At 42.7% G+C, this 22,605-nt stretch overlaps 1 protein-coding gene across 1 annotated transcript in view; it reads right to left on the minus strand.

Moving 5' to 3' along the window:
• Positions 1-11,053: 11,053 nt before the first annotated feature.
• Positions 11,054-22,605, minus strand: part of SLC12A3 (solute carrier family 12 member 3) — a 34,526-nt gene continuing 22,974 nt past the window's right edge. Inside the window, exons 18-26 of the mRNA XM_070761681.1 lie at positions 22,043-22,149; positions 20,828-20,910; positions 19,874-19,942; positions 18,778-18,879; positions 16,749-16,860; positions 16,519-16,605; positions 15,758-15,893; positions 12,311-12,378; positions 11,054-11,331 (exon numbers count right to left, since the gene is read on the minus strand). Of these exons, the coding sequence (XP_070617782.1) occupies positions 11,193-11,331; positions 12,311-12,378; positions 15,758-15,893; positions 16,519-16,605; positions 16,749-16,860; positions 18,778-18,879; positions 19,874-19,942; positions 20,828-20,910; positions 22,043-22,149 (903 nt within the window). The 3' untranslated portion in view covers positions 11,054-11,192. The remainder of the gene's footprint in view (positions 11,332-12,310; positions 12,379-15,757; positions 15,894-16,518; positions 16,606-16,748; positions 16,861-18,777; positions 18,880-19,873; positions 19,943-20,827; positions 20,911-22,042; positions 22,150-22,605) is intronic.

Consider the following 22,605-nt stretch of genomic DNA (forward strand, 5'->3'; position numbering starts at 1 on the left):
GGCAGTGATGGCGAACCTATGGCACGGGTGCCACAGGTGGCATGCAGAGCCATATCTGCTGGCACGCGAGTGGTTGCCCTAGCTCAGCTCCAACGTGCCTGTGTGTGCCAGCCACTGATTTTTGGTTCACACAGCGGCTCTGGGAGGGTGTTTTTGGCTTTCAAAGAGCCTCTAGGGCAGTGGTTCTCAACCTTTCTAATGCCGTGACCCCTTAATACAGTTCCTCATGTTGTGGTGACCCCCAACCATAAGTCTAGTGCCAATTCTCCCAAGAGAGCTTTAAGCTGATTGGCAGGAAGGTCAGAGGGACATCCCCACTGTAAACACCTGATTGGTCAGATTGTAAAAATATTTTATTTCATTTCATTTCATTTCATTTCATTATTTCATTTCATTTCATTTATTATTTATCTATTTATCTATTTATTTATCTATTTATCTATCTATCTATCTATTTATCTATTTATCTATTTATCTATTTATCTATTTATCTATTTATCTATTTATCTATTTATCTATTTATCTATTTATCTATTTATCTATTTATCTATTTATCTATTTATTTAATTAGTCCAATACACAATGAAAGTTATAGAGAATATACTCGTAGTAGAATATATCACAGAAAGAATAGAAGAGAAGATATAAGAATAAAATATGTCAATGAGCCGGGGTGGCGCAGCAGGTAGAGTGCTGTACTGCAGTCCACTGAAGCTGACTGTAGATCTGCAGGTCAGCAGTTCAAATCTCATCACCGGCTCAAGGTTGACTTAGCCTTCCATCCTTCCGAGGTGGGTAAAATGAGGACCCGGATTGTGGGGGCAATAGCCTAGCTCTGTTAAAAAAAAGTGCTATTGCTAACATGTTGTAAGTCGCCCCGAGTCTAATGAGAAGGGTGGCATAAAAATCGAATAAATAAATAAAATAAATAAAAGATACAGGGAAAAGATATAGGAATGGAAGAAAAGATATAGGAGATATAGGAGAGACAATTGGAGAGGGGACGGAAGGCACGCTGGTGCACTTATGCACGCCTCTTAGGAATCTGGAGAGGTCAATCGTGGATAGCCTATGGGTAAAATGTTCCAAGGCTACAAGCTTTAGTTGCTAACATCATGGGAAATTTGTCTTTTCCCGTGGTCTTATGTGACCCCTGTGAAACGGTCATTTGACCCCCCCCCCCAAAAAAAGGCTCCCGACCCCCAGGTTGAGAACCACTGCTCTAGGGGGATGGAGAGGGTGTTTGGAGCCTGGGGAGAGCAAACCATGAGCCTATTGGGCCCACCAGAAGTTGGCACACAGGCTGTTTTCAGCCTCCAGGGGGTGGGGGAAGCTATTTTCGCCCTCCCCAGGCATTGCATTATGGGTGTGGGCACTCACACATGTGCAACAGTTCCCGCACACGCTCTTTTAGCACCTAAGGAGAAAAAGGTTCGCCACCACTGCTTTAGGGTGTTGTTCAAAGTTTTCGCCCAGCTGCAGAGGAAGCTCCTCCTTGACCAGCAGTAGGTCCACCATGCCGTTCTTGGCTACTGTAGCATCCACCGAGAACAACAAGAACCCACGCAGCCACCCCACCCTGTGTGGTCACCTTCTCTTCCGGGCTTGGAGCCATGCGCAATGATTTGTACTTACGTTCCGCAAAGTATCAAATTTCTTTCAAAACCCATAAAACCCATAAAAATCTAGAATTTACTTGATCTCAAAAAGCTATTGATTTTCTCAAGAGCACCCCAATCCATTAACTATTAGGATTCCTTTGAATCAAATACACATCTCTACAGAGCAGATCCTTTCATATCTAGCTAAACATCCTGACGGTTCATTTCCCTAAATCTTACTTTGACCTCCTGTTTTGCAGAAAGACGCTTAAATAATTGCAAGGCAATGTCCTTCATTTTTGGGTGATTCATGCGGTAAGAGTTTAATGTGGGATCGGATAAGGAGACGTACCTGATCCAGGTCCTTGAGAGGCTCCTTCTTACTGAACCGAAGCAGGTCCCCAATCAGCGGGAGGCTCCGTGGCCCAGGGAGGAAACCTTTGCGACATTGGTTCTTCCATAAATAGAGGAACAGGAGGCAAAACCCGATCAGCCAGCTGAGAATAACCATATTGACAGAAGGGATGCCTTTCTCTGCTGCTGTGAGTTTAGCAAATCAGCCATCGATGAAATATGTAAGGTCACGATGAAAGATAAACTTTGAACAGAAACTTGATTTCACAAGCTGCAATTTAATAAACGGGAAAGTTCGGTTTTCCCACCATTTAAGTCAATAATATTTTTCTTCATCAACAGGAGTGCCGTACAGGGAGCCTTTCATTTAAGAGCAACTGATCCAGTGATGGGCTGTTGCCCCCACGGGGGGGGGGAGGACTCAGTGGGGGTAGTAAGTTTATTCACTATTTTATTGTCCTTCCTTCTCTAGTACCTTAGTATGATCCTTAATTACTTTTAAAATAGGAAATAATTAAATAGTATGTTTTTATATCCATAAAAATCATTTTAATCATTATCTAGAACTGAACTTTTATAGCGATTAAAGAAAATTGAGCTACTTGTCTAATCTGTTATCCTATTGAACCTGGTGGGTTCAGTACAAAACCTTACAATGTTACTGTGCTCTTCAACAAATAATTATTTATTTGTTGAAGAGCACAGTAACATTGTTTGTTGAAGTAACATTTGTTGAAGTAACATTTTAAGGTTTTGTACTGAACCCACCAGGTTCAATAGGATAACAGATTAGACAAGTAGCTCAATTTTCTGTCATTTGTCCTTTTTTAGGCTATTCAACTAATGAGACTTAATCAACTGAAAAAAAAGTCCAAGCACCTATTTGAAAACCTATCTTGGTCAGTAAGCCACTCCCACACAGTCACATGACCTTTAAGCCACCCCATCACATGATTATCAAGCCACTCCCACTTGGTCACATGGCTGGCAAGCCACATAAACAAAATAAGCCATGCCCACAGTGTGTCAGTAAAAATTTTGGCAGCCCATCACTGATACTGATCAGTGACTATTCAAAGTTTTGATAACACTGAAAAGAAGTCTTACAATTGATCCTTACATGACAATTGCATTAAAAACTCATCTTTGCTGCCAGGCATGGGGAAATTGACAACCCACCCCTCCATTGTCAAAGTTGGTGTATGGTTTGATTGGATTGTGTGATTATTTTACTATAAGGGTTTTAAATTGTATTTTTTAAAAATTGGATCTGTACACTGTTTATGTTGTAGTGAGCCGCCCCGAGTCTTCGGAGAGGGGCGGCATACAAATCTAATTTATTATTATTGTTATTATTATTATTATTATTATCATCATCATCATCATCATCATCATCATCATCATCATCCGTGGGGGTCACCGAATTAAGATCCAGGCACCTTGCAACAGATTCCCTTCAAATTATGGACTGACATTCCCTAAGTTTGTTTCATGACCTGGGTTAGAAAGAATACAAGCTAAAGTGAGACATGATGGTGATGTTGTAAAACAAGGAAAAACAGGTTCCTAATATTTGGCCCCCATTAATTGATTCAATGACAACTGGAGCAAATAAAAACAGCCAAAAAACACAAAACCCTGATAGCAATAGCACGTAGATTTATATATCCGCTTCACAGTACTATACAGCCCTCTCTAAGCAATTTACAGAGTCAGCCTATTGCCCCCAACAATCTGCATCCTCACTTTACTGACCTCAGAAGGATGGAAGGATAAATCAACCTTCAGCAGGTCAGGATCAAACTCCAGACTGTTGGCAGAGTTAGCTTGCAATACTTCATTCTAACCACTGCACCACCACGACTCATATCTGATGCCGATTCACATGTTTTGCATTATTTTCTTACTCAATGCAGTTCACCTTCCTTCCCCTCCTCTTCCTTCCACATGCCTCCAGCTACCAAGAGCAACTCTATGATTTGCAGGGTCTGCTGTCAGGTGCAAAAGATTAGGATCACAGGTTGAATTGTAACCGAAAGACAAGAATCTAGTCAACTAACGATCAGCAATAAATTGGGGGTAGATAACAATAAATAGAATTCAAGAGATGCTGGGTTTGGATTGCTTATTTCTTAGAGTGTTTGGCCTGCCACACTTTATGCTATTTTGAAATGTATTCTTTCCTTCGGGAATTTAGGAAGGGGTCATTGCATGAGGGATGACTGCATGTAACCATGAGAAATTCTTTCTGGATTGTCAAGGTCGTCTTTTGTTTTTGCACTCTTGCACCTGCACAGAAGGAGATGGGAGTTGCTGCCAAGTTGGCAGATGAAGATTGATCAACATGATGGACTTGGGCAAGTGGGGATTGTCGCTCCCACCTCTAGTGGTGCGCTGCATGCGCAGCTTCATGTCTGCGCATGAGCAGGGGAGCAGGTGTGAGAAGCGAGTCAGGAGCTTGTGGTGGGGGAAGGAAGGGCTCGCGGCAGGGGAAGGAAGGGCTTGTGGCAGGAGAAGGAAGGGCTTGTGGTGGGGGAAGGCAGCGCTTGCAGCAGGGCAGGGCAGGCAAAGGTCCGGGGAAGCACCGGTTGCGCGTGCACACATGTGTACACCCGGCGGCGCCACCAGAGCTAGACTACATGCTACATTGCCGCCACCGGAACTGCATTCCCACCATTCCGGATCAGGCCCACCCCTGGTTAGGACTCTCCATAACGATTGGGTAGGCAATATATAACCCAACAATATGTTATAACTGAGCTATTTTGGTTCAGCTGAGGTGTTGCAGATTGCCACAAGAGGGAGCTAGAGTTCATAGCTTATTTCTTTGGAGTCCCTCTTCGTTCTCTCTTTGTCTGTCTACTCACTATCCATGGCTACTCACTGTTACATTAGCTCTGCAATCTCTTTATATTGTAGTTAGGTGTATCAGCTAAAATGTGTTTAGAGGCTTGATATCTTTGTTTACTGATTATGACAAAAGCAATTGGTAAGAAAGACTTTGTGCTTAATAATATTTGGATTGTTATTCTGATTTATTATGTGTATGACTTTAGACTGTTTATCTGAATATGTTATTTCTCAAGGTAAACTTTAATACAAGTTAGTATATCTGCCCAGCAAGCAAAATCTCACGAGGGAACACATGCGCGCAAGAGAGATGTTGGTGATGTTTTTGCTTCCATGCATGCTGGACTTGGGGGTATGGGGACAAGGGCTTGAACTTTTAACTGGGTGGAGAAACCCCTGGGACTCCAGGTTTCTCCCAGATGTGCCAACATGGTACTGCTAATAAATTGGAACTTTGGGGAATATTTTGCCTCGGACTCTGATTTAATTTTGGATGCTATTTGGAACTCTGACAGCAAGCACTCTAAACTGATGACACATTGAACTCCACCCTCCAGTGCTGCCTGCTCTTCTCTCAGGCTATAAAAAGCAACCGCATTATTTATAGAGTCATGACCTGGGTTAGAAAGAATACAAGCTAAAGTGAGACATGATGGTGATGTTGTAAAACAAGGAAAAACAGGTTCCTAATATTTGGCCCCCATTAATTGATTCAATGACAACTGGAGCAAATAAAAACAGCCAGTCAGTGTACTTTAACTTTGCAAGTTTTTGTCTGCTCCACATTCAGCCTGCATTGCATTAGTGTGTTACTTTATAGAAACACTTAATTGCAATGTTGTGAAGCATGGAAAAAGCAGGTTCCTTACTGTTTAGCCCACTGACTCATTGGTCCATGACCAAACAAAGATTTAATTGATTGATTTTGCCAATCGCCCAACACTGTGAACCGATTCTGGCATAGCTCCAGGCAACTCTTGCAAGGCCCAATGACAACACTGGTTTGAAAGAAAAAGAAAAAAGAAAACACTAAAAAATAGGAACCCCTGGCCATAATCAGACATGTGGATTCACATGTTTTGCATTATTTTCTTACTCAACGCAGTTCACATGCCTTCCAAACCTCTTCCCCCCAACATTGGCTATAAAAACCAATCCTATAATTTGCATAGCCTGGTGTCAGGTGCAAGGGGTCAGGACCATAGATAGCTTTAACTTTGCCTCTTCAGTCCAAGTCCTCACTGATGTAATTGCTGGTTTCATGGCTTAAAATCTTTGTCAGTAAGCAAGGTGAATCCTGCAATGATCAGAGTGGCCCACAGCTGCTCGTGGTAAAGATCGATAAGCATCTTTTAGTGTTGTGTAGCAATGATGGAAAGTATTCTTGCTTCTGGTGGGACAATTGACAATTGAAAATATTTTGGAAGCTGTTTTCTTAAATTGCCTTTGTTAAAATCACCTAGAATAATGGCCAGTGAATCTGGGTATTTGGCTTCAGTCTCCATAATCTGATCAGCTGGAGTTTATAAAGTCTTGTTTACACAGGCTTGTGGTAGGATATACAATGCAACTAGTAGAACTCATGTGGAGAATAAGAAGGTTTGCAGTGGATAAGTAAAGACTCTAAGTTTTCATCATAGAATTTGTGTATTGATTATGTCCTGAGACCAGCTGTTGTTGGTCTCAGCCCTTTTTTTTTTTGTGATAGTACTACAATCCTGTGTGCTGGAAGTATCTGAAATCCTAGTATTTGCATGATATTGTCATCAATTTCCTCATTTAGCCAGGATTCAATAAAGCAGAAGGCAGATGTGTTGTAAAAATCAGAATTGCATCTGTTTAAAAGGAGTATTTCATCCATCTTAGTAGTTAGTGAACGCAAATTGGTAAGAATTTTTTTTTAAATTCCCTTATTCCCGAAACTATTTAAAATTCCTGCCCTTTTACATCTTCATCTCTGCCAGTTGCGTTTGCTTTTGGTGATCCATAGTTCTGGGGAATTAGCTTCCTCTTGTGTTAGAATCTCCTCTGCAATTGCTAAAGACAGGTGGGGGTGAGGTGACAGAGAGCTGCTCCTTAAAGAAACATGTCTTAATTCTTAGCAGATGGTCTTGTGAGTATGAAATCCATTGAGAATTGCAAAGAATAAAGAAACCAGTTGAGAGCCTTTCACCAAGGTAGCCTTTCTCAGCACCACCTTGGATGCTTTTATGGAAGGACTATCTTTTTAAAATAAAAAATCAAACAAGAAGGCCATGTCATATAAGAAACAAAAATATAGAGTTTGTGGCGTGAACAAAGGAGAACAAAATGTTGCTCCAGTTACAGCACCTGAGATGGTACTGAGTCTATCAGCTGCTCCCTGCAGAAACCTCCTTTTGTTGTTGTTGTTCATTTGCTAAGAGATGGTTGAGTCTTCACAACCCCATAACCTCTAACATGCCAGGCCTTCCTCTCCTCCACTGACTGCTAGAGTTTGCTAAAATTCATGTTAATTGCACTGAGGACACTAACCACCTCCTCCTCTGCCGTCCCCTTCGCCTTCGGCCTTCCATCTTTCCTGACATCGGGGCCTTCTCCAAGTAGTCCTCTCTTCTCATGTGAAACCTCCTAGTAAGAGCTTTCCCAGGTCCTGCAGAACTTACTTTCACCCTACCAGCTGCAAAGTTCTCACCAGCAAGGGAAGCTCTAAGAGAGGACTTCTCACTCCAGCAAAACATTTGAGTGATTGATTGATTGATTGAAGATAAAGGTTCCCATGCACATGTGCGCTACTCGTTTCTGGCTCTAGGGGGCGATGCCGAAGAGCCAGAGCTGTCTGAGGATGTCTCCATGTTCCAGTGTGACTAAATGCCGAAGGTGCACAGGAGGCTGTTACCTTCCCACCAAAGTGGTCCCTATTTTTCTACTTGCATTTTTAACGTGCTTTCGAACTGCTTGATTGGCAGAAGATGGGATAAGTAATGGGAGCTCACCACTAGGGATTCGAACCACCGAACTGCTGATCTTTTTGAGCAACAAGCTCAAGGTCTTAGCCGCTGAGCCACTGCGTCCCACCAGATTGATTGATTAGATGCCACCAAATCATTGTTGCCTCCTAGCAGCTACGAAGATTTTCTCCATGAAGCTTCCTAGGCTGTTCCTTCAGCTCTTCCAACGACTCTCCCATTGCCACGATAGCTGAGTTCATCCACCTTGCTGCTGGTTGTCCATCTTTCCCAGCCTTTTAGAGCCTTTTCCAGCAAGTTGCTAGATATTCACATAATGTCCAAAGCAGTACACTTATTCGATAAGAGACGTGCATCCTGCAAGACAGAGGTCTCCAACCTTGGCAACTTTAAGCCTGGAAGACTTCGATTCCCAGAATTCCCCAGCCAGGTGGCTTAGGGATTTCTGGGAGTTGAAGTCCGCCAGGCTTAAAGTTGCCAAGGTTGGAGGCCCCCTGCTCTAAGATAAAGAAGCCTGGAACTGCACCGATTTATAGATATTTATATCTGGCCTTTTGGTGTTCTATTAATTTACTATTTATATAACCTACTGTTTTGTTATGCAAACATTTTTTTTTTTTAATATAAGTTACTAGAAGTTGGGGGGGGAGTTAGACAAAAGGAAGCCAATGCCTTTCTTAGTCTCACCTGGCGAATAAATAAAATGCCTGTTTAAGGTGCATCTAGCCTGGCTGGAAGTGCACAAACTGCTAACATTTGGAGTGTGATGATGGAGATCAGATAATGGAGATCAGATAAACTTGGATTATTAATTCAGAATAAAATACTGTACATTGATTTTTTTTAGGATCTGCTGCCTCCTGCTGGCTCAATGAGGAACTGTAAACTCAATGGAAAAATATATCAGGAAAACGATATTGTTTGGAGCTCTGGATGAGAAGCGGTGTTTAGGAATTCCCAGGCTCAAATCCCAAGGAAAGCTTGTGATGCGCCATTTTACCCCAAACCCCACTCAGCCCAGTGTGATGTCATGTGTGGTGTCAAGCCAGTGCGGAGGTTAGTCACAAATCAACGGCTTGCCACACTATCTGTAGAAGGCCTGATGTTTATGGGAAATTGGGAGGGCTGATTTTCAAGAGGGAGCAGGTGCAGCCACAAAGCATTCTTTCGAAAGGTTCAAGGCTATCCTGTGTCCAACACCTGGGCAGAAGCGGAAGGAGGAGTTTCCATGCTGGCACAATCTGAATGGGCAACGTGACAAGACATCGGACCAGAATACCTCTGGGACCATCTTCTGCCGCACGAATCCCAGCGGCCGATTAGGTCCCACAGAGTTGGCCTTCTCCAGATCCCATCGACTAAGCAATGTCGTCTGGCGGGGCCCAGGGGAAGAGCCTTCTCTGTGGTGGCCCCAGCCCTCTGGAACCAACTCCCCCCCGGAGATCAGAACTGTCCCCACCCTCCTTGCCTTTCGTAAGTTGTTGAAAACTCACTTGTGCAGCCAGGCGTGGGGAAATTGACAGCTCTCCTAACTACTTGGTTTATGTATGGTTTGATTGAGTTGTGCAATTATTTTATTATAACGGTTCTTAAATAGTGTTTTAAATATTAGATTTATACATTGTTTATTATTGTTGTGTGAGTTGCCACGAGTTTTCGGAGAGGGGAATCATACAAATGTAATAAATTATTATTATTATTATTATTATTATTATTATTATTATTATTATTATTAAGTTTGTGGGTGGCAGACAAGGGATGTGAACTTTCAACTGGGTGGGAAACTCAGATTCGACTTTCCCAGTGTTTGTCCGACAATAAATTGGAACTTTGAGGAGTACTTTATTTACATTGAAGCCAACATCGTCAACAGGAAAAGCTTCACTCATGATGCCTCTCAACAGATTTTACTTCAGTTGTAACATTAACAGGAGCAAATGTCACCACCATGCCTGCTTTTAGAATTCCAGTTTCCACACGACCGTTGTGTGATACACAAATACTTTGACTTGGACTCTGATTTAAGTTTGGATGCTACCTGGAACCTTGACATGTGGTTTCACACTTAGCACTAGAGAGGGTTTTTTGGTATATTAGCGTAATGTAAAGAAATACAAAAAGATGATCGAAAGGCCTGATCTGATTCCTCTGATCTCTAAAAATTGCTATGGCATTGGTTGCCGATCAGTTTCCGGTCACAATTCAAAGTGTTGGTTATGACCTATAAAGCCTTTCATGGCACCGGACCAGGGTATCTGCGAGACCACCTTCTGCTGCACGAATCCCAGCAACCGGTTAGGTCCCACAGAGTTGGTCTTCTCCGGGTCCCGTCAACTAAACAATGCCGTCTGGCGGGACCCAGGGGAAGAGCCTTCTCTGTGGCGGCTCCGACCCTCTGGAATCAGCTGCCCCTGGAGATTAGAACTGCCCCCACCCTCCTTGCCTTTTGTAAACTCCTCAAAACCCATCTCTGTCGTCAAGCTTGGGGGAACTGAGGTACTTTCCCCTTGCCTATCTAATCTCTGTGCATAATATGACTGTATGTATGTTTTATATACTGGGGTTTCTTTTTACATTTTTATATGTATAATTGTTATTTTAGATTCTAATTATTAGATTTGTCATTATGTATTGTTTTAATTGCTGTTGTGAGCCGCCCCGAGTCTGCAGAGAGGGGCGGCATACAAATCTAATAAATAATAATAAATAATAAAAGTGTCATCTTCAGGCACCATAAGCTAAACCAGTCAGATCAGGAACAAACTGCTATTATATACGTACAATAGGCTAACCTTGGTGAATTTTAATCTTGATTATTTCTTGGATGGCTTAGACCTGGTGGATGAGTCCAGCTCATTCAATTACTTTATGATTCGGTGTAATACAAGAATCCAGGAAAATGGGTTAATTCGTTATTCAAGATGCATATGAAGATGCCAATGTATTATTAGTGAAATTATTCATTAATAGATGTGGTTTCCAGCTACTATATATTCAATTTTAATGAAAGGTCAGTGCTAATGACATTCATTCAAATGTAGCCATTGTCCTAGGTTGCTTTGGGAGACCAGCAAATCTACCATTCAGAATTAATGAGGTGGCATGTTGTGCAAACCCCTTCAATTGCAGCTTATTTTTCCAACCATAATTAAACAAGCCATCATTGTGCAAACCCCACCAATTGCAGCTTATTTTTCCAACCATGATTAAACAAGCCATCATCGTTCAGCACAAGGAACAAATCCAGCCAACATTGCAACATTAAGAGTTCTGAAGAAACGGATTCTTACAACCCAACAAAATTTATTTTCCACCATCGGTCTTTTATTCTTGGCCTTCAAAACCTGCAATGGAGCCTCTTGACAGCTCATCAACAAAGCAAGATGAGGCTGGAAAATTCCTTCTCCATGCTGGAATGGAGCAATGGCCCAGGAAGATCCTACTGGCAGTAAAAAGTCAAGACATTTTCCTGGTTACCTCTGATCAGGATCACGGGAGACATCAGATCTTGTGAGAGGGTCTCCAGCCAAGCCATGTACAGACTACTGGGACATCCCTTTCGGCCAACTGGCATAGTTCTGGAAAAAATGTGACAAGGAACAGGAGACAAAAAAACCCCAAGTTTGTCTTTGTCTATCCTGAAATCAACCCTGGCTGTCCTTGGGAAGGACACATGAAGAAGCCCAAATACTTTGAGAAGAGAAGACCTTATTGTTGTGAAAGGTGGAAGGAAAATGAAGACGGGGTGGAAGAGGAGAAGATGTTTTGATGGTGTCATCGATGAATGAAGGTCGATTTGGATATTTGGAGTCATTTGGAAAGTATATGAGCCCACGGTGGCACAGTGGTTAGAGTGCGATACTGCAGGCTACTTCTGCAGTTCAAATCTCATCAGGCTGAAGATTGGCTCAGCCTTCCATCTTTCCGAGGTGGGTAAAATGGAGGCCCAGATTGTTGGGGGGCAAGTAGCTGACTTTGTAAATTGCTTAGAGGGCTGTGAAGCACAGTAAAGCAGTATATAAGTCTAAGTGCTAGTGTTACTTTCCTTCTTTCCTTCCATCCATCCATCCATGATGTGCAGTGGCTAGAACACAGTATTGCAGGCCAACTCTGCCCCCTTCCAAGAGTTCGATTCTGACCAACTAAAGATTGACTCAGCAGTTTGGCAGATCGAATCTCATCAGGCTCAAGGTTGACTCAGCCTTCCCTCCAAAGTCGGTAAAATGAGGACCCAGATTGTTGGGGGCAAGAGGATGACTCTGTCCATCACTTTGAGAGGGCTGGAAAGCACTGTGAAGCACTATAGAAGTCAATATGCTATATTAATGCAGTCTTCCCTTGGTATTTGAATAGCCACCTCTCTCTCTCTCAAACAGTCATCTTTGGCTCGTCATTAACTACAATTCTCACATCCTGCTCACAGGCAGTCCTCGACTTATGACCACAATTGAGTCCAACATTGTTGTTGCTGAGTGAAACATTGGCTAACTGAAATTTTGCTCCACTTAACATTTGCTAAGTGCATTTTTCCACTCATTGGTTACTTTTTTTACTTACATGAAGATAAGGGCAGCATCCCGAGAATAATCCAGCAAAATTTCATTCATCCTCACTTGTCGAAATGACTGAAATGGAAGGAAGAACAGGCTCAGCACAGGTAGATATAAAGTGTCAGGTGAAAGCAACCAGAACAGCTTTGACAATGGGTCAAGTAAATTTCTTTATTGTTGACCAACTGCTTACAAGAATCTCAGCTGATTGCCTGACCAGAATACCTCTGGAACCGTCTTCTGCCGCATGAATCCCAGCGACCAATTAGGTCCCACAGAGTTGGCCTTCTCCGGGTCCCGTCAACTAAACAATGTTGTTTGGTGGGCCCCAGGGGGAGAGCTTTCTCTGTGGTGGCCCCAGCCCTTTGGAATCAACTCCCCCCAGAGATTAGAACCGCCCCCATCCTCCTTGCCTTTCGTAAATTGCTAAAGACCCACCTATGTCGGCTGGCTTGGGGGAATTAAGATACCGCCAGGCATATATAGTTTGTGCATGGAATGATTGTGTTGCATAGTTTTAATGTTGGGTTTAAAATGTTTTTTAATATTAGATTTGTTATACTGTGTTATTTTGTTGTGAGCCGCTCCGAGTCCACGGAGAGGGGCAGCATACAAATCTAATAAATTTAATTAAATTAATTAAATTCTCCTGAGAAATGGCAGGTATAGACATAAAGATTTCACCTCAATCGTTGTCTCCTTTGAATGGAGAAATTGAATTGAATTGAATTCTCTAAGCTGGAATGTCTTTTAAGCACCTATTGTGGCCTTCTCTCATCCCACCACATAAAGAAATATAAAGAAACTGGTTGGGTTGGGTTTGGAGTTTGAGGTTTGATTATTGAAGACCCAAACAAGAATCCACTCCCTACTTTGGTCCCTAGCAAATGTTCTGGGGGAAAAACAGTGCTAACGAGTTTGCAGGTTCTAAGAAAACCTGGCAAGATCAAGCCAAAAATTCAAATCTGGCATTCTGTGTCACATAACAGACAATCCAGGTGCATCCAGAAAAAGCATAGGATGGAAGGTTCAAAGTTCTCTTCCACCTTGAAGCTCAACATTCCAAGCAACAAGTCAAGCCAGATTTCACCTGAATCGCAAGGACAAAGGCTTTGTGATATGCCTGGGCAGAGGTCCAGAAGCTCACGATGGCTCGACCAATCTGGGTCCATAATGCATGTATGAAATCACAGGGTTTGCATTCTGAACTCAGAATTTCTTTTCCCTGATTTTTTTCCGAGCTCTTTTCCCAAGTCCTCTGCTTCCATTGACAACCAGGAATACTGTCCATGGATGGTCCATTTCAAAACTCAAGTCAAATTCACAGTTTCAGCTGGATGCATCAAATCCAGTTGCTTTGATTCTTCTGTCTGATTCTAACAGACTTGAGAAAAGCCGGGGTGGCGCAGTGGTTACAGTGCAGCACTGTAAGCTTCTTCAGCTAACTGCAAGCTGTAGTTCAGCAGTTCAAATCTCACCACCGGCTCAAGGTGGATTCAGCCTTCCATCCTTCCGAGGTGGGTCAAATGAGGACCCAGATTGTTGGGGGCAATATGCCGACTCCGAAAGCTGCTTAGAGAGGGCTGCAAAAGCACTAGGAAGCGGCATACCCCCTAAATGCTATTGCTATTGCTAAAAGGGGTGGTTAACGTTAATAATTTGATCTGGATTTCCAATTCCATTTGGAAATTTGATTCAGTTCAGATTTTGGGGCGAATGGCTGTTGAATTTCCAGATCAACACTGGAATAACATTCTTATTCTTTCCCCTAAGGAGCTGGGCTTGAAAACACCTTCCAACAGAATCTTCTTCTTCTTCTTCTTTTAATGACCCCATAATCCCTTGCATCTGGGTGGAGTCTGGGCAACTGAATCGAGTTAGCAGAGTGTTTACTGGCTGGATGCCTTTCCTGTCGCCAATGCGGAGTTTTGTTCAGCAGATATACCATATTTTTCGGAATATAAGACACAGCTTTTTCCTCTCTAAAATAGGCTGATAATTTGGGTGCGTCTTATATTCTGAATGTAGCTTCCCCCCCCCCAGTCCTACCTAGCTGCTAATGATCGTCCCAGCTCTTATCTTGCAGGCTCTTTCATTGTTTCTCTCTGCGAAGAATGTTTTCCAAGACCTAAGTCTTTGCAGGGTTTTTTTCATTCTAACTTGCTCTGAATAAGTTTCTTTCCAGCCCTAGCCAGGTGCTAACAATGTCCCCAGCTCTTACCGTCCTACAAGCGTTTTCATTGTTACTCTCTGCAAAGAATATTTTGCAAACCTTGTCTTTGTAGGGCTTTTTTTTCATTCTCTGCTTGCTTCAAATGTTTCTTTTCAGCCCTACCCAGGTGCTAATGATGTTCTCAGCTCTTACCTGCTTGCGAGCTCTTTCATTGTCAGTCTCTGCGAAGAATGTTTTCCAAGCCCTAAGTATTTGCAGGATTTTTTCCATTGGTCTAACTTACTCCAAATGTTTCTTTCCAGGTGCTTAATGATATTCCCAGCCAGTGTTCCCTCTAATTTTTTGGGGGGGTGGGCGGAAAAGTATAGTGTGTGAGCAGCAGTCCCTTCGGGGCTGGGCGGCACAGAAATAATAAATAAACAAACAAACAAACAAACAAACAAAAAACCCACCCTGTTTTGCCTCAGAGAATTTCAAAATAAAATACTGTACTGTGTGTCTATAACAGTGAGCTCATAATAGGGCAACTCTATCAATATCAAAATGCCACTTAAATAGTTGAGCTAGTTTCAAACTAGATTTTGATTTTCTTTCTCTCTTCCTTACTCCCATTCTTTTTCTTTCTCTTTTCCTTCCTCTCTTTTTTCTATCTGTTTCTCTCTCTTCCTCTCTTCCTCTCTCTCTCCTTCCCTCTCACTCTTTCCCTCTTGGCTTCTGGGCAGGTTTGGAAAACTCTGAGTTGATGATGATTTTTAAGTGAGCGATTGCTCACTGCTCAGCTTAGAGGGAACTATGTTCCCAGCTCTTACCTGCTTGCAAGCTCTTTCAATGTTACTCTCTCCGAATAAAGTTTTTCAGCCCTAACCAGAGGATAAAATAAAGTGCTGGCTAAGGACACTAGCCAGATGAGTACCTGGTAAACAGATTCTTTTCTCTATTTTCCTCCCCAAAAACTAAGGTGCATCCTATACTCTGAAAAATACAGTAATCTCATTTTGCCCAGAGAGAGAAATATCTGCCTCTACCTAGGATCGAACTCCCAGCCTCCTGATTGTGAGGTCAAAGCTCCACCGTTAGGCCACCACACTACTCCCCATCAAACAGAATGTAAAAGGAATTCTAAACCTCCCTGGACAGGTTAACCAGATCAACCAAAGGTGACAGGTGCAAAGACCTGGAGTTAGAAACAGAATGAAACGGTGACAGACTCAGTCTCCTACTTCCCTCCCCCCTTTTCTTGTCCCAATCTCTGAAATCCACTCCAGGGAAGGTCGGCCGAACCTTAGCTTTGTTTTTTGCAACCTCTTCGTCGGAGATTTTCCATGGGCAGCCGTGACGCAACTCGTTCACCACCGCATCGTCCTTGAAACCATCGTTCAATCTGAATGGACCAATTAAGTCATCAAATCTCTTCACACTAGGAACAAAAAACCCCACGTGAGTTTCCATCAGGAACCAAATTTCTTCTGTGCTCTGGTCTTAGCCCAAAAGGGACACCTGCTTAGAGAAAGGAATCTGGGCAATTTTAAGGATTAACTCTTGGCTATGCTCAGGCATGCAAGGCCAGGTCCACACATGAAGCTTCAATTGATTCATTGCTAAAAGCTTATGCACGGGAATCTACTCAACTAACTGTTAACACCTGTTTGGAATTGGATAAGGGTCAATGGGAATAGAGTTGAGTCCAGTCAGATGGAATCAAGTTGAATAGAATAGAACAGAACCTGGAAGGGACTTAGGAGGTCTTCTATCCCACCCCCTGCTCAAACAGGAAAACCTACACCCTGTCAGGCCGGTGTAGAAGTTGGTGATAAATTAATGGTTTGCCACACTATCTATAAGAGGCTTGATGTTTTTGGGAACTTGGGAGGGGTATATAAATACATTTTTAACTGGAACAGGTTTTATGGTTGGATGCAGAAGTATTGGTCCATACACTAACGCAGAATAATAATACTAATTCTAACTGCAATAATAATAATAATAATAATAATAATAATAACAACAACAACAACAACAACAATAATAATAATAATGTTTACTGTTCAGGTCGGGGTTTCTGATTAATGTCTGGAAGGACATGAACCTCATGAAATCCAAGCCGAAATTTGCTTAATAAAGAGACAATCCTAAGGAAAGGGAAAAATTAAGATGGGGGGAGAGTGATTTCAACCATCTTTATAATATATTTCCCTGTTTTGATGCTCCCCAACTCCATTTCTCCATGTAAATTTGGGACGCTCCAGCCCTGAATTCCGCACATGGAACTTACGCCTTCCGCTCTTCGTCCATTCGGTTGATCTGCCCGCCGACAAACACTCGGATCTTACATTTCCCCCATCGCTTTTTGCGGCCAAGGAGGTAAGGGATGAGAAGAGTCAGACCTGATGGTGGAAAACCAGAGAGGAATCTCAATAGCAATAGCACTACTACCACTTTGTAGTGCTTTACAGCCCTCCCTAAGCGGTTTACAGAATCAGCATATCTCCCCCAACAATCTGGGTCCTCATTTTACACACCTCAGAAGGATGGAAGGCTGAATCAACCTTGAGCCGGTGGTGAGATTTGAACTGCTGAACTACAGCTAGCAATTAGCTGAAGTAGCCTCAACTGCTGCACTCTAACCACTGCGCTATCCTGGCTCAATAACCAACACCCACTTCTTCTCCTCCTGATTGCATTTAAATCCTACTTGGAACACAGAACACAGAACACTAGAGATGGAAGTTTTCCAGTCCAACCATTCCTCCTTCACTTGTGGCCTGTTGGCCCCTCCAGCAGTTGAATCAGATGAGGTAGAATCGGCGCCAGCATCAAGGCAACCTGAGAGCTCTGATGGAGTGGAGCTGGCAGACAGACAGAGGTGGAGCCTGGGCCGTCCGTCAGCCCCCAAAAGGAGAGTCAACAGCCCCAGGTCTGGAGGTGGCTGATGTGGAAGAGGAGGAACAGCTGGGTCCAGTGCCTAACGCGCAGATGCGCAGAAGGCAGAGGAGAGGAAAGTGGTGGAAATATAGAAGAGCCACTGTGTTAGGACTCTATCCATAACTGTTGAGCTGGCCGCAGGTGCTGCAGACTGCCACAAGAGGGAGCTAGAGTTTATATCTTATTTCTCTGAGTCACTGTTTCTTTTTCTCTGGCTACTCACTGTATGTACGCTCTGCATTTTCTCTGCAATCTCTCTGTATTGTAGTTTTATATTATAGCGAAAATGTGTTTAGGCTTGATATCTTTGTTTACAAAGACAACTGGTAAGAAAGACTATGTACTTGATAGTATCTGGATTATTATTCTGAGTTATTATGTGTATGATTTTAGACTGTTTATCTGAATATGTTATTTCTCAAAGTAAACTTTAATACAAGTTAGTGTAACTGTGCGTGGCTGAGGATTTATTCACAATTAATTTCAATCTAAACGTTTCTGTGTGTGCACAATCTTGGTAAACGGATTACTCGGCTCATACATGAACACAGTGCCTGACGCGCGGCTGCGCAGAAGGGAAAGGAGAGCAATGGAAATCTAGAAGAGCCAGCACTGCTAGCAAAGCCCCATCCTAGCTGGGAGGCAGAGATGAATAGAAGTAGCAAACAACTATTTATTTCCCTGCCAGACAGACTTGTTAGCCTGTGGTGAGAGATAAACTTTTTGCTGGGGCCGGTAGCCAGTGGTGGGATTCAAAAACATTTACTACTAGTTCGGTGGGTATGGGCTTGGTGGGCGTGGCAGGGGAAGGTCCCCATTTCCTCCCGATCAGCTGGAACTCGGGAGGCAGAGACTAGATGGGAGCGGGGCCAGTCAAAGGTGGTATTTACCAGTTCTGCAAACTACTCAAAATTTCTGCTACTGGTTCTCCAGAACTGGCCAGAACCTGCTAATCCCACCTCTGCTGCTGGGGCTCCTAATAAAGGAATAATTGACTTTAAAACTGCAGAGGGGTTGTCGTGTTTGAGGCGCTAGGTCAGAACCCCTTCCCAAAACTCAAGTCAATGTAGGATGATGAGATCTCAGGAAATCAAGCCAGCTTCCATAAGGCGGCTACATTATGGTTCCACTTCCTGGAATGAGACAATGCCACTGTGGCATTTTTAGAAAAGGAAATCAGGGTTCAGGCAGTTAAGAAGCTATGGGCTGGTTGACCGAAAGCATCGGCTTCGGTTTGCCTAATAAAGTGCAACCCTTGGAAATCCCCACTGAGACCTCCAGAGCTGAGAGAATGCTTGAAAACCCAGGGGGGGGAAGAAACAAGAAAGAAGGTTTGTTTCCTTCTTGAACCCTACATGAGAAGGGGGAGGCAGCCTTACCTCCATCATCAAACAGCCAGTAGATGTCAATGGTTTTCTTGCCTTGATCCATCTGGAAAATAGTGCTTGCCTGTTGCTCTGCCCCCGAGCCATCTGGATCCACTAAGAGGGGGAAAAGAAGGGGAAGGAGAAAGAAGAGAGAGAGGAGGGAAGGGAAAGGAAGGGAAGGGAAAGGAAGGGAAGGGAAGGGAAGAGAGAGGATATATAATCTCTTCCTATTTTATTATCAAAGTTGCAGCATACAGTGGTACCTCTACTTAAGAACTTAATTCATTCCGTGACCAGGTTCTTAAGTAGAAAAGTTTGTAAGTAGAAGCAATTTTTCCCATAGGAATCAATGTAAAAGCAAATAATGAGTGCAAACATATTAGGAAAGAAATAAAAGCTCGGAAGAGGAGGAGGACAGTCGGTGCCCAGAGCGAAGAGAGCATTTATTTTCTCTGGGCGATGGCAGAGGTTTATTCCCTTTCCAAATGCCCAGAGAAATGAAATTTGTTCGCTCTGGACTGCCAAAGCCTCCTTAAGCGCCACCGAAAGGCTCCTCTGGCAGCCGGGATTAAAGGGGGAATGGCAGGAAACTGGCCGGGCCTTCGTGCCGCTCTCAAATTACCTGGGAAGTTTTTCCAGGCTCGGGTTCTTAAGTAGAAAATGGTTCTTAAGAAGAGGCAAAAAAATCTTGAACACCCGGTTCTTATTTAGAAAAGTTCTTAAGTAGAGGTGTTCTTAGGTAGAGGTACCACTGTACTAGTGAAGCTTCTTTCCTTTAAAAATCAACCATCTCAAAAATGGGTCTCTTCTAGAGAACCAGCCTTTTCACATCCAAATTCTCCATTACAAATTAACAGAGTTGGAGGTAGGGACCTTGGAGGTCATCTAGTCCAAACCTCCTCCCCCAAGCAGAAGACCCTACACCAGTTCACCAAGGGAAGCTTTTTTTTCCTCAGAAAGAGTCTGCGCACATACTATCGTACATGCGGGACTGCCCACACCCATAATTCAATGCCTGGGGAGGGTGAAAACAGCTTCCCCCCCCCCGCCCCCCAGAGGCCAGAAACAACCTGTTAGTAACCCGGTCAAGAAGAGTTTTGATACTGACATGTGCCTGTTATGGCAGGTACTTCACTGGTTTTTTGAGGAACTTCTGCTGGATCAAAAGCTGGATTAACTGCAGGCAGAACGGAGACAATACACAAGACAAATTCATAATATTCTTAACAATGAACAATTTTATTTATTTATATGGCACATCAAATCATCATGAGAGTTGTGTTATCTAGGCTTAGGCTATTGAGTGAGCCGAGTCATTGTAATTTTGCAAAATGTATAGCTTAGAATGATGAGTGACCTCAGTTAATTGTGATTTGATTACTAAGTTAAATTAAGTTTAATTTGGTGCAGTGTAATGGAGTATGGTCTGGATTCCAAGGAGGGATGGGCTGTATTCCAGAGCAAGGTCTTTTTTCATTGCTCTACTTGCTCTGAATAAGTTTCTTTCCAGCCCTAATCAGGTGCTAACGATGTTCCCAGCTCCTAGCAGCTTGCAAGCTCTTTCATTGTTACTCTCTGCAAAGAATGTTTTCCAAGCCCTAAGTCTTTCCAGTGTTTTTTTCCTGGCTGTACTCTGAATAAGTTTCTTTCCAGCCCTAATCAGGTGCAAACGATTTTTCCAGCTCCTAGTAGCTTGCAAGCTCTTTTATTGTTACTCCCTGCAAAGAATGCTTTCCAAGCCCTAAATCTGTACAGGGATTTTTCATTGCTTTACTTAATCAGAATGTTTCTTTTCAGCCCTATCCAGCTCTTAGCAGTTTGCAAGCTTTCATTATTACTCTCTCCGAATAAGGTTTTTTTTAAAAGCCCTAACCAGGGGATAAAGGCAGATTACACCCCCCCCCCATTTTCCTCCCCCAAAACTAAGGTGCGTCTTATACTCCGAAAAATATGGTAAATCTATAAAAGGGCCTCTTTCTAAGATACTTTTCTGCTTCAGGAACCTGAAGTTTAGGGCCTCTTCCTTTCACAATCTCTGGAGAGGTGTGTTGGTGGAACTCACTGTGAGCCTGCATGATCCGGGAAATATTGAGCCCCTCCTTCACACGCATCACGCATACTCCGTATTTAAAGTCAAAAGCATCACTGGAATAGGAGGAGACAAAAAAGCAGACTCAAATTAGGGAGATTTTCAGAGGTGGACCACCTAGGATAGTATGGCCTGAGTGAGCCGGTCTATCCCTAAATCATTTTTCAGAGGTGGGTTGTTACTGGTTCGGACCGGTTCTACAGAACTTGGCAGCCTGGGTTGTTGGAACCGGCAGGGACCCAAGCCTGCCACACCCCTGAGCCGGTTCTCTCAGCAACGCAATAGGCGACTTCTTGTTTTTTGCTTCTGCTCATGCACAGAATATTTTTTTAACTGTGCATACGAGTGCATACGAAGCACATGTGCATAATAATAATTTAATAATAATTTATTAGATTTGTATGCTGCCCCTCTCGGCAGACTCGCATACACATGCAAAGCACACACACAGCGCATAACATATGCGTGCCCGCACAGCGCATCCCTGAGTAAACCGGCAGTGGGAGAATCCTGAACCCACCTCTGTCTTTTTCCCAAAGGAAGGCACTCTTAAGGCCTCCCAGTTCCTTTTTACTACAATGGTGAGATATTTGTCCCCCTAAATCTTTTTCCTAAAGATTTTTCTTATTACTACAATGGTGAGATATTTGTTTCAAAAGAACAGTTGAAATATAGCTTCATTTCTTTAAAAGGAAGGAAGAGAAGGGAAGGGAAGGGAAGGGAAGGGAAGGGGGAAGGAACGAAGGAAGGAACGAAGGAAGGAATGAAGGAAGGAGGAAAGAGAGAGAGAGAAAGAAAAGAAAGAAAGAAAGAAAGAAAGAAAGAAAGAAAGAAAGAAAGAAAGAAAGAAAGAAAGAAAGAAAGAAAGAAAGAAAGCCAAATATGCCCTTCCAACAGCATCTTCTCTCAATTTATTCATGTCAGAATGTGTTGTGATTTCTTTAAAATGCTGAAAACTGTAATGCAATTTTTGGACAGATACAAAATCCGCTCACTCTTTAAGTTTGAAGTGTGTGTGTTACTCCACTAAGTCATCCAAACAGGGAGGATGCAACAAAAGATACAGTAGCTGCAACTGATTTATGACATTTTCCTGAACATCTTCTTGGACTTCAAGACCTTTTTTGGAGACTAGATTTGGGAAATCTGTTTTAGAAGGTTTTTAAGACAACCGCCAGTTGTACTTACTGCAGAATCCCAATATATTCTTCCACTGTCTGAGGATGTGCTGCCTTCCAGTTCTTTTTATATCCAAGCACAAGAACGTTGGGTTTCATTCTCCCAAGACCTGAGGCCTTTATCAAGAAAAAAGATGAAGGTAAAATTATTTTTTACATCCATTGTTACCAACCCTTCTGCATATTCCATTCTATTCTATTCTATTCTACTCTACTCTATTCTTAATTCTATTCTTAATACTATTCTTAATTCTATTATATTCTATTCTAGTGCAAGTCGTGGTAGGAAGACCCAAGAATTACTATAGATCGTAAGAGCAATTTTTTAATATAGAATAGAATAGAATTTTTTATTGGCCAAGTGTGATTGGAAACACAAGGAATTTGTCTTGGTGCATATGCTCTCATAAAAGAAAAAGATACATTTGTCAAGAATCATGTGGTACAACACTTAATGATTGTCATAAGGGTCAAAAAAGCAATGAAGAAACAATCAATATTAATAAAAATCTTAGGATACAAGCAACAAGCTACCGTCATACAGTCCTAAGTGGGAGGAAATGGGTGATAGGA

Source organism: Erythrolamprus reginae, chromosome 9, assembly GCF_031021105.1.
Source record: "Erythrolamprus reginae isolate rEryReg1 chromosome 9, rEryReg1.hap1, whole genome shotgun sequence".
Taxonomy (NCBI): Eukaryota; Metazoa; Chordata; class Lepidosauria; order Squamata; family Dipsadidae; genus Erythrolamprus; species Erythrolamprus reginae.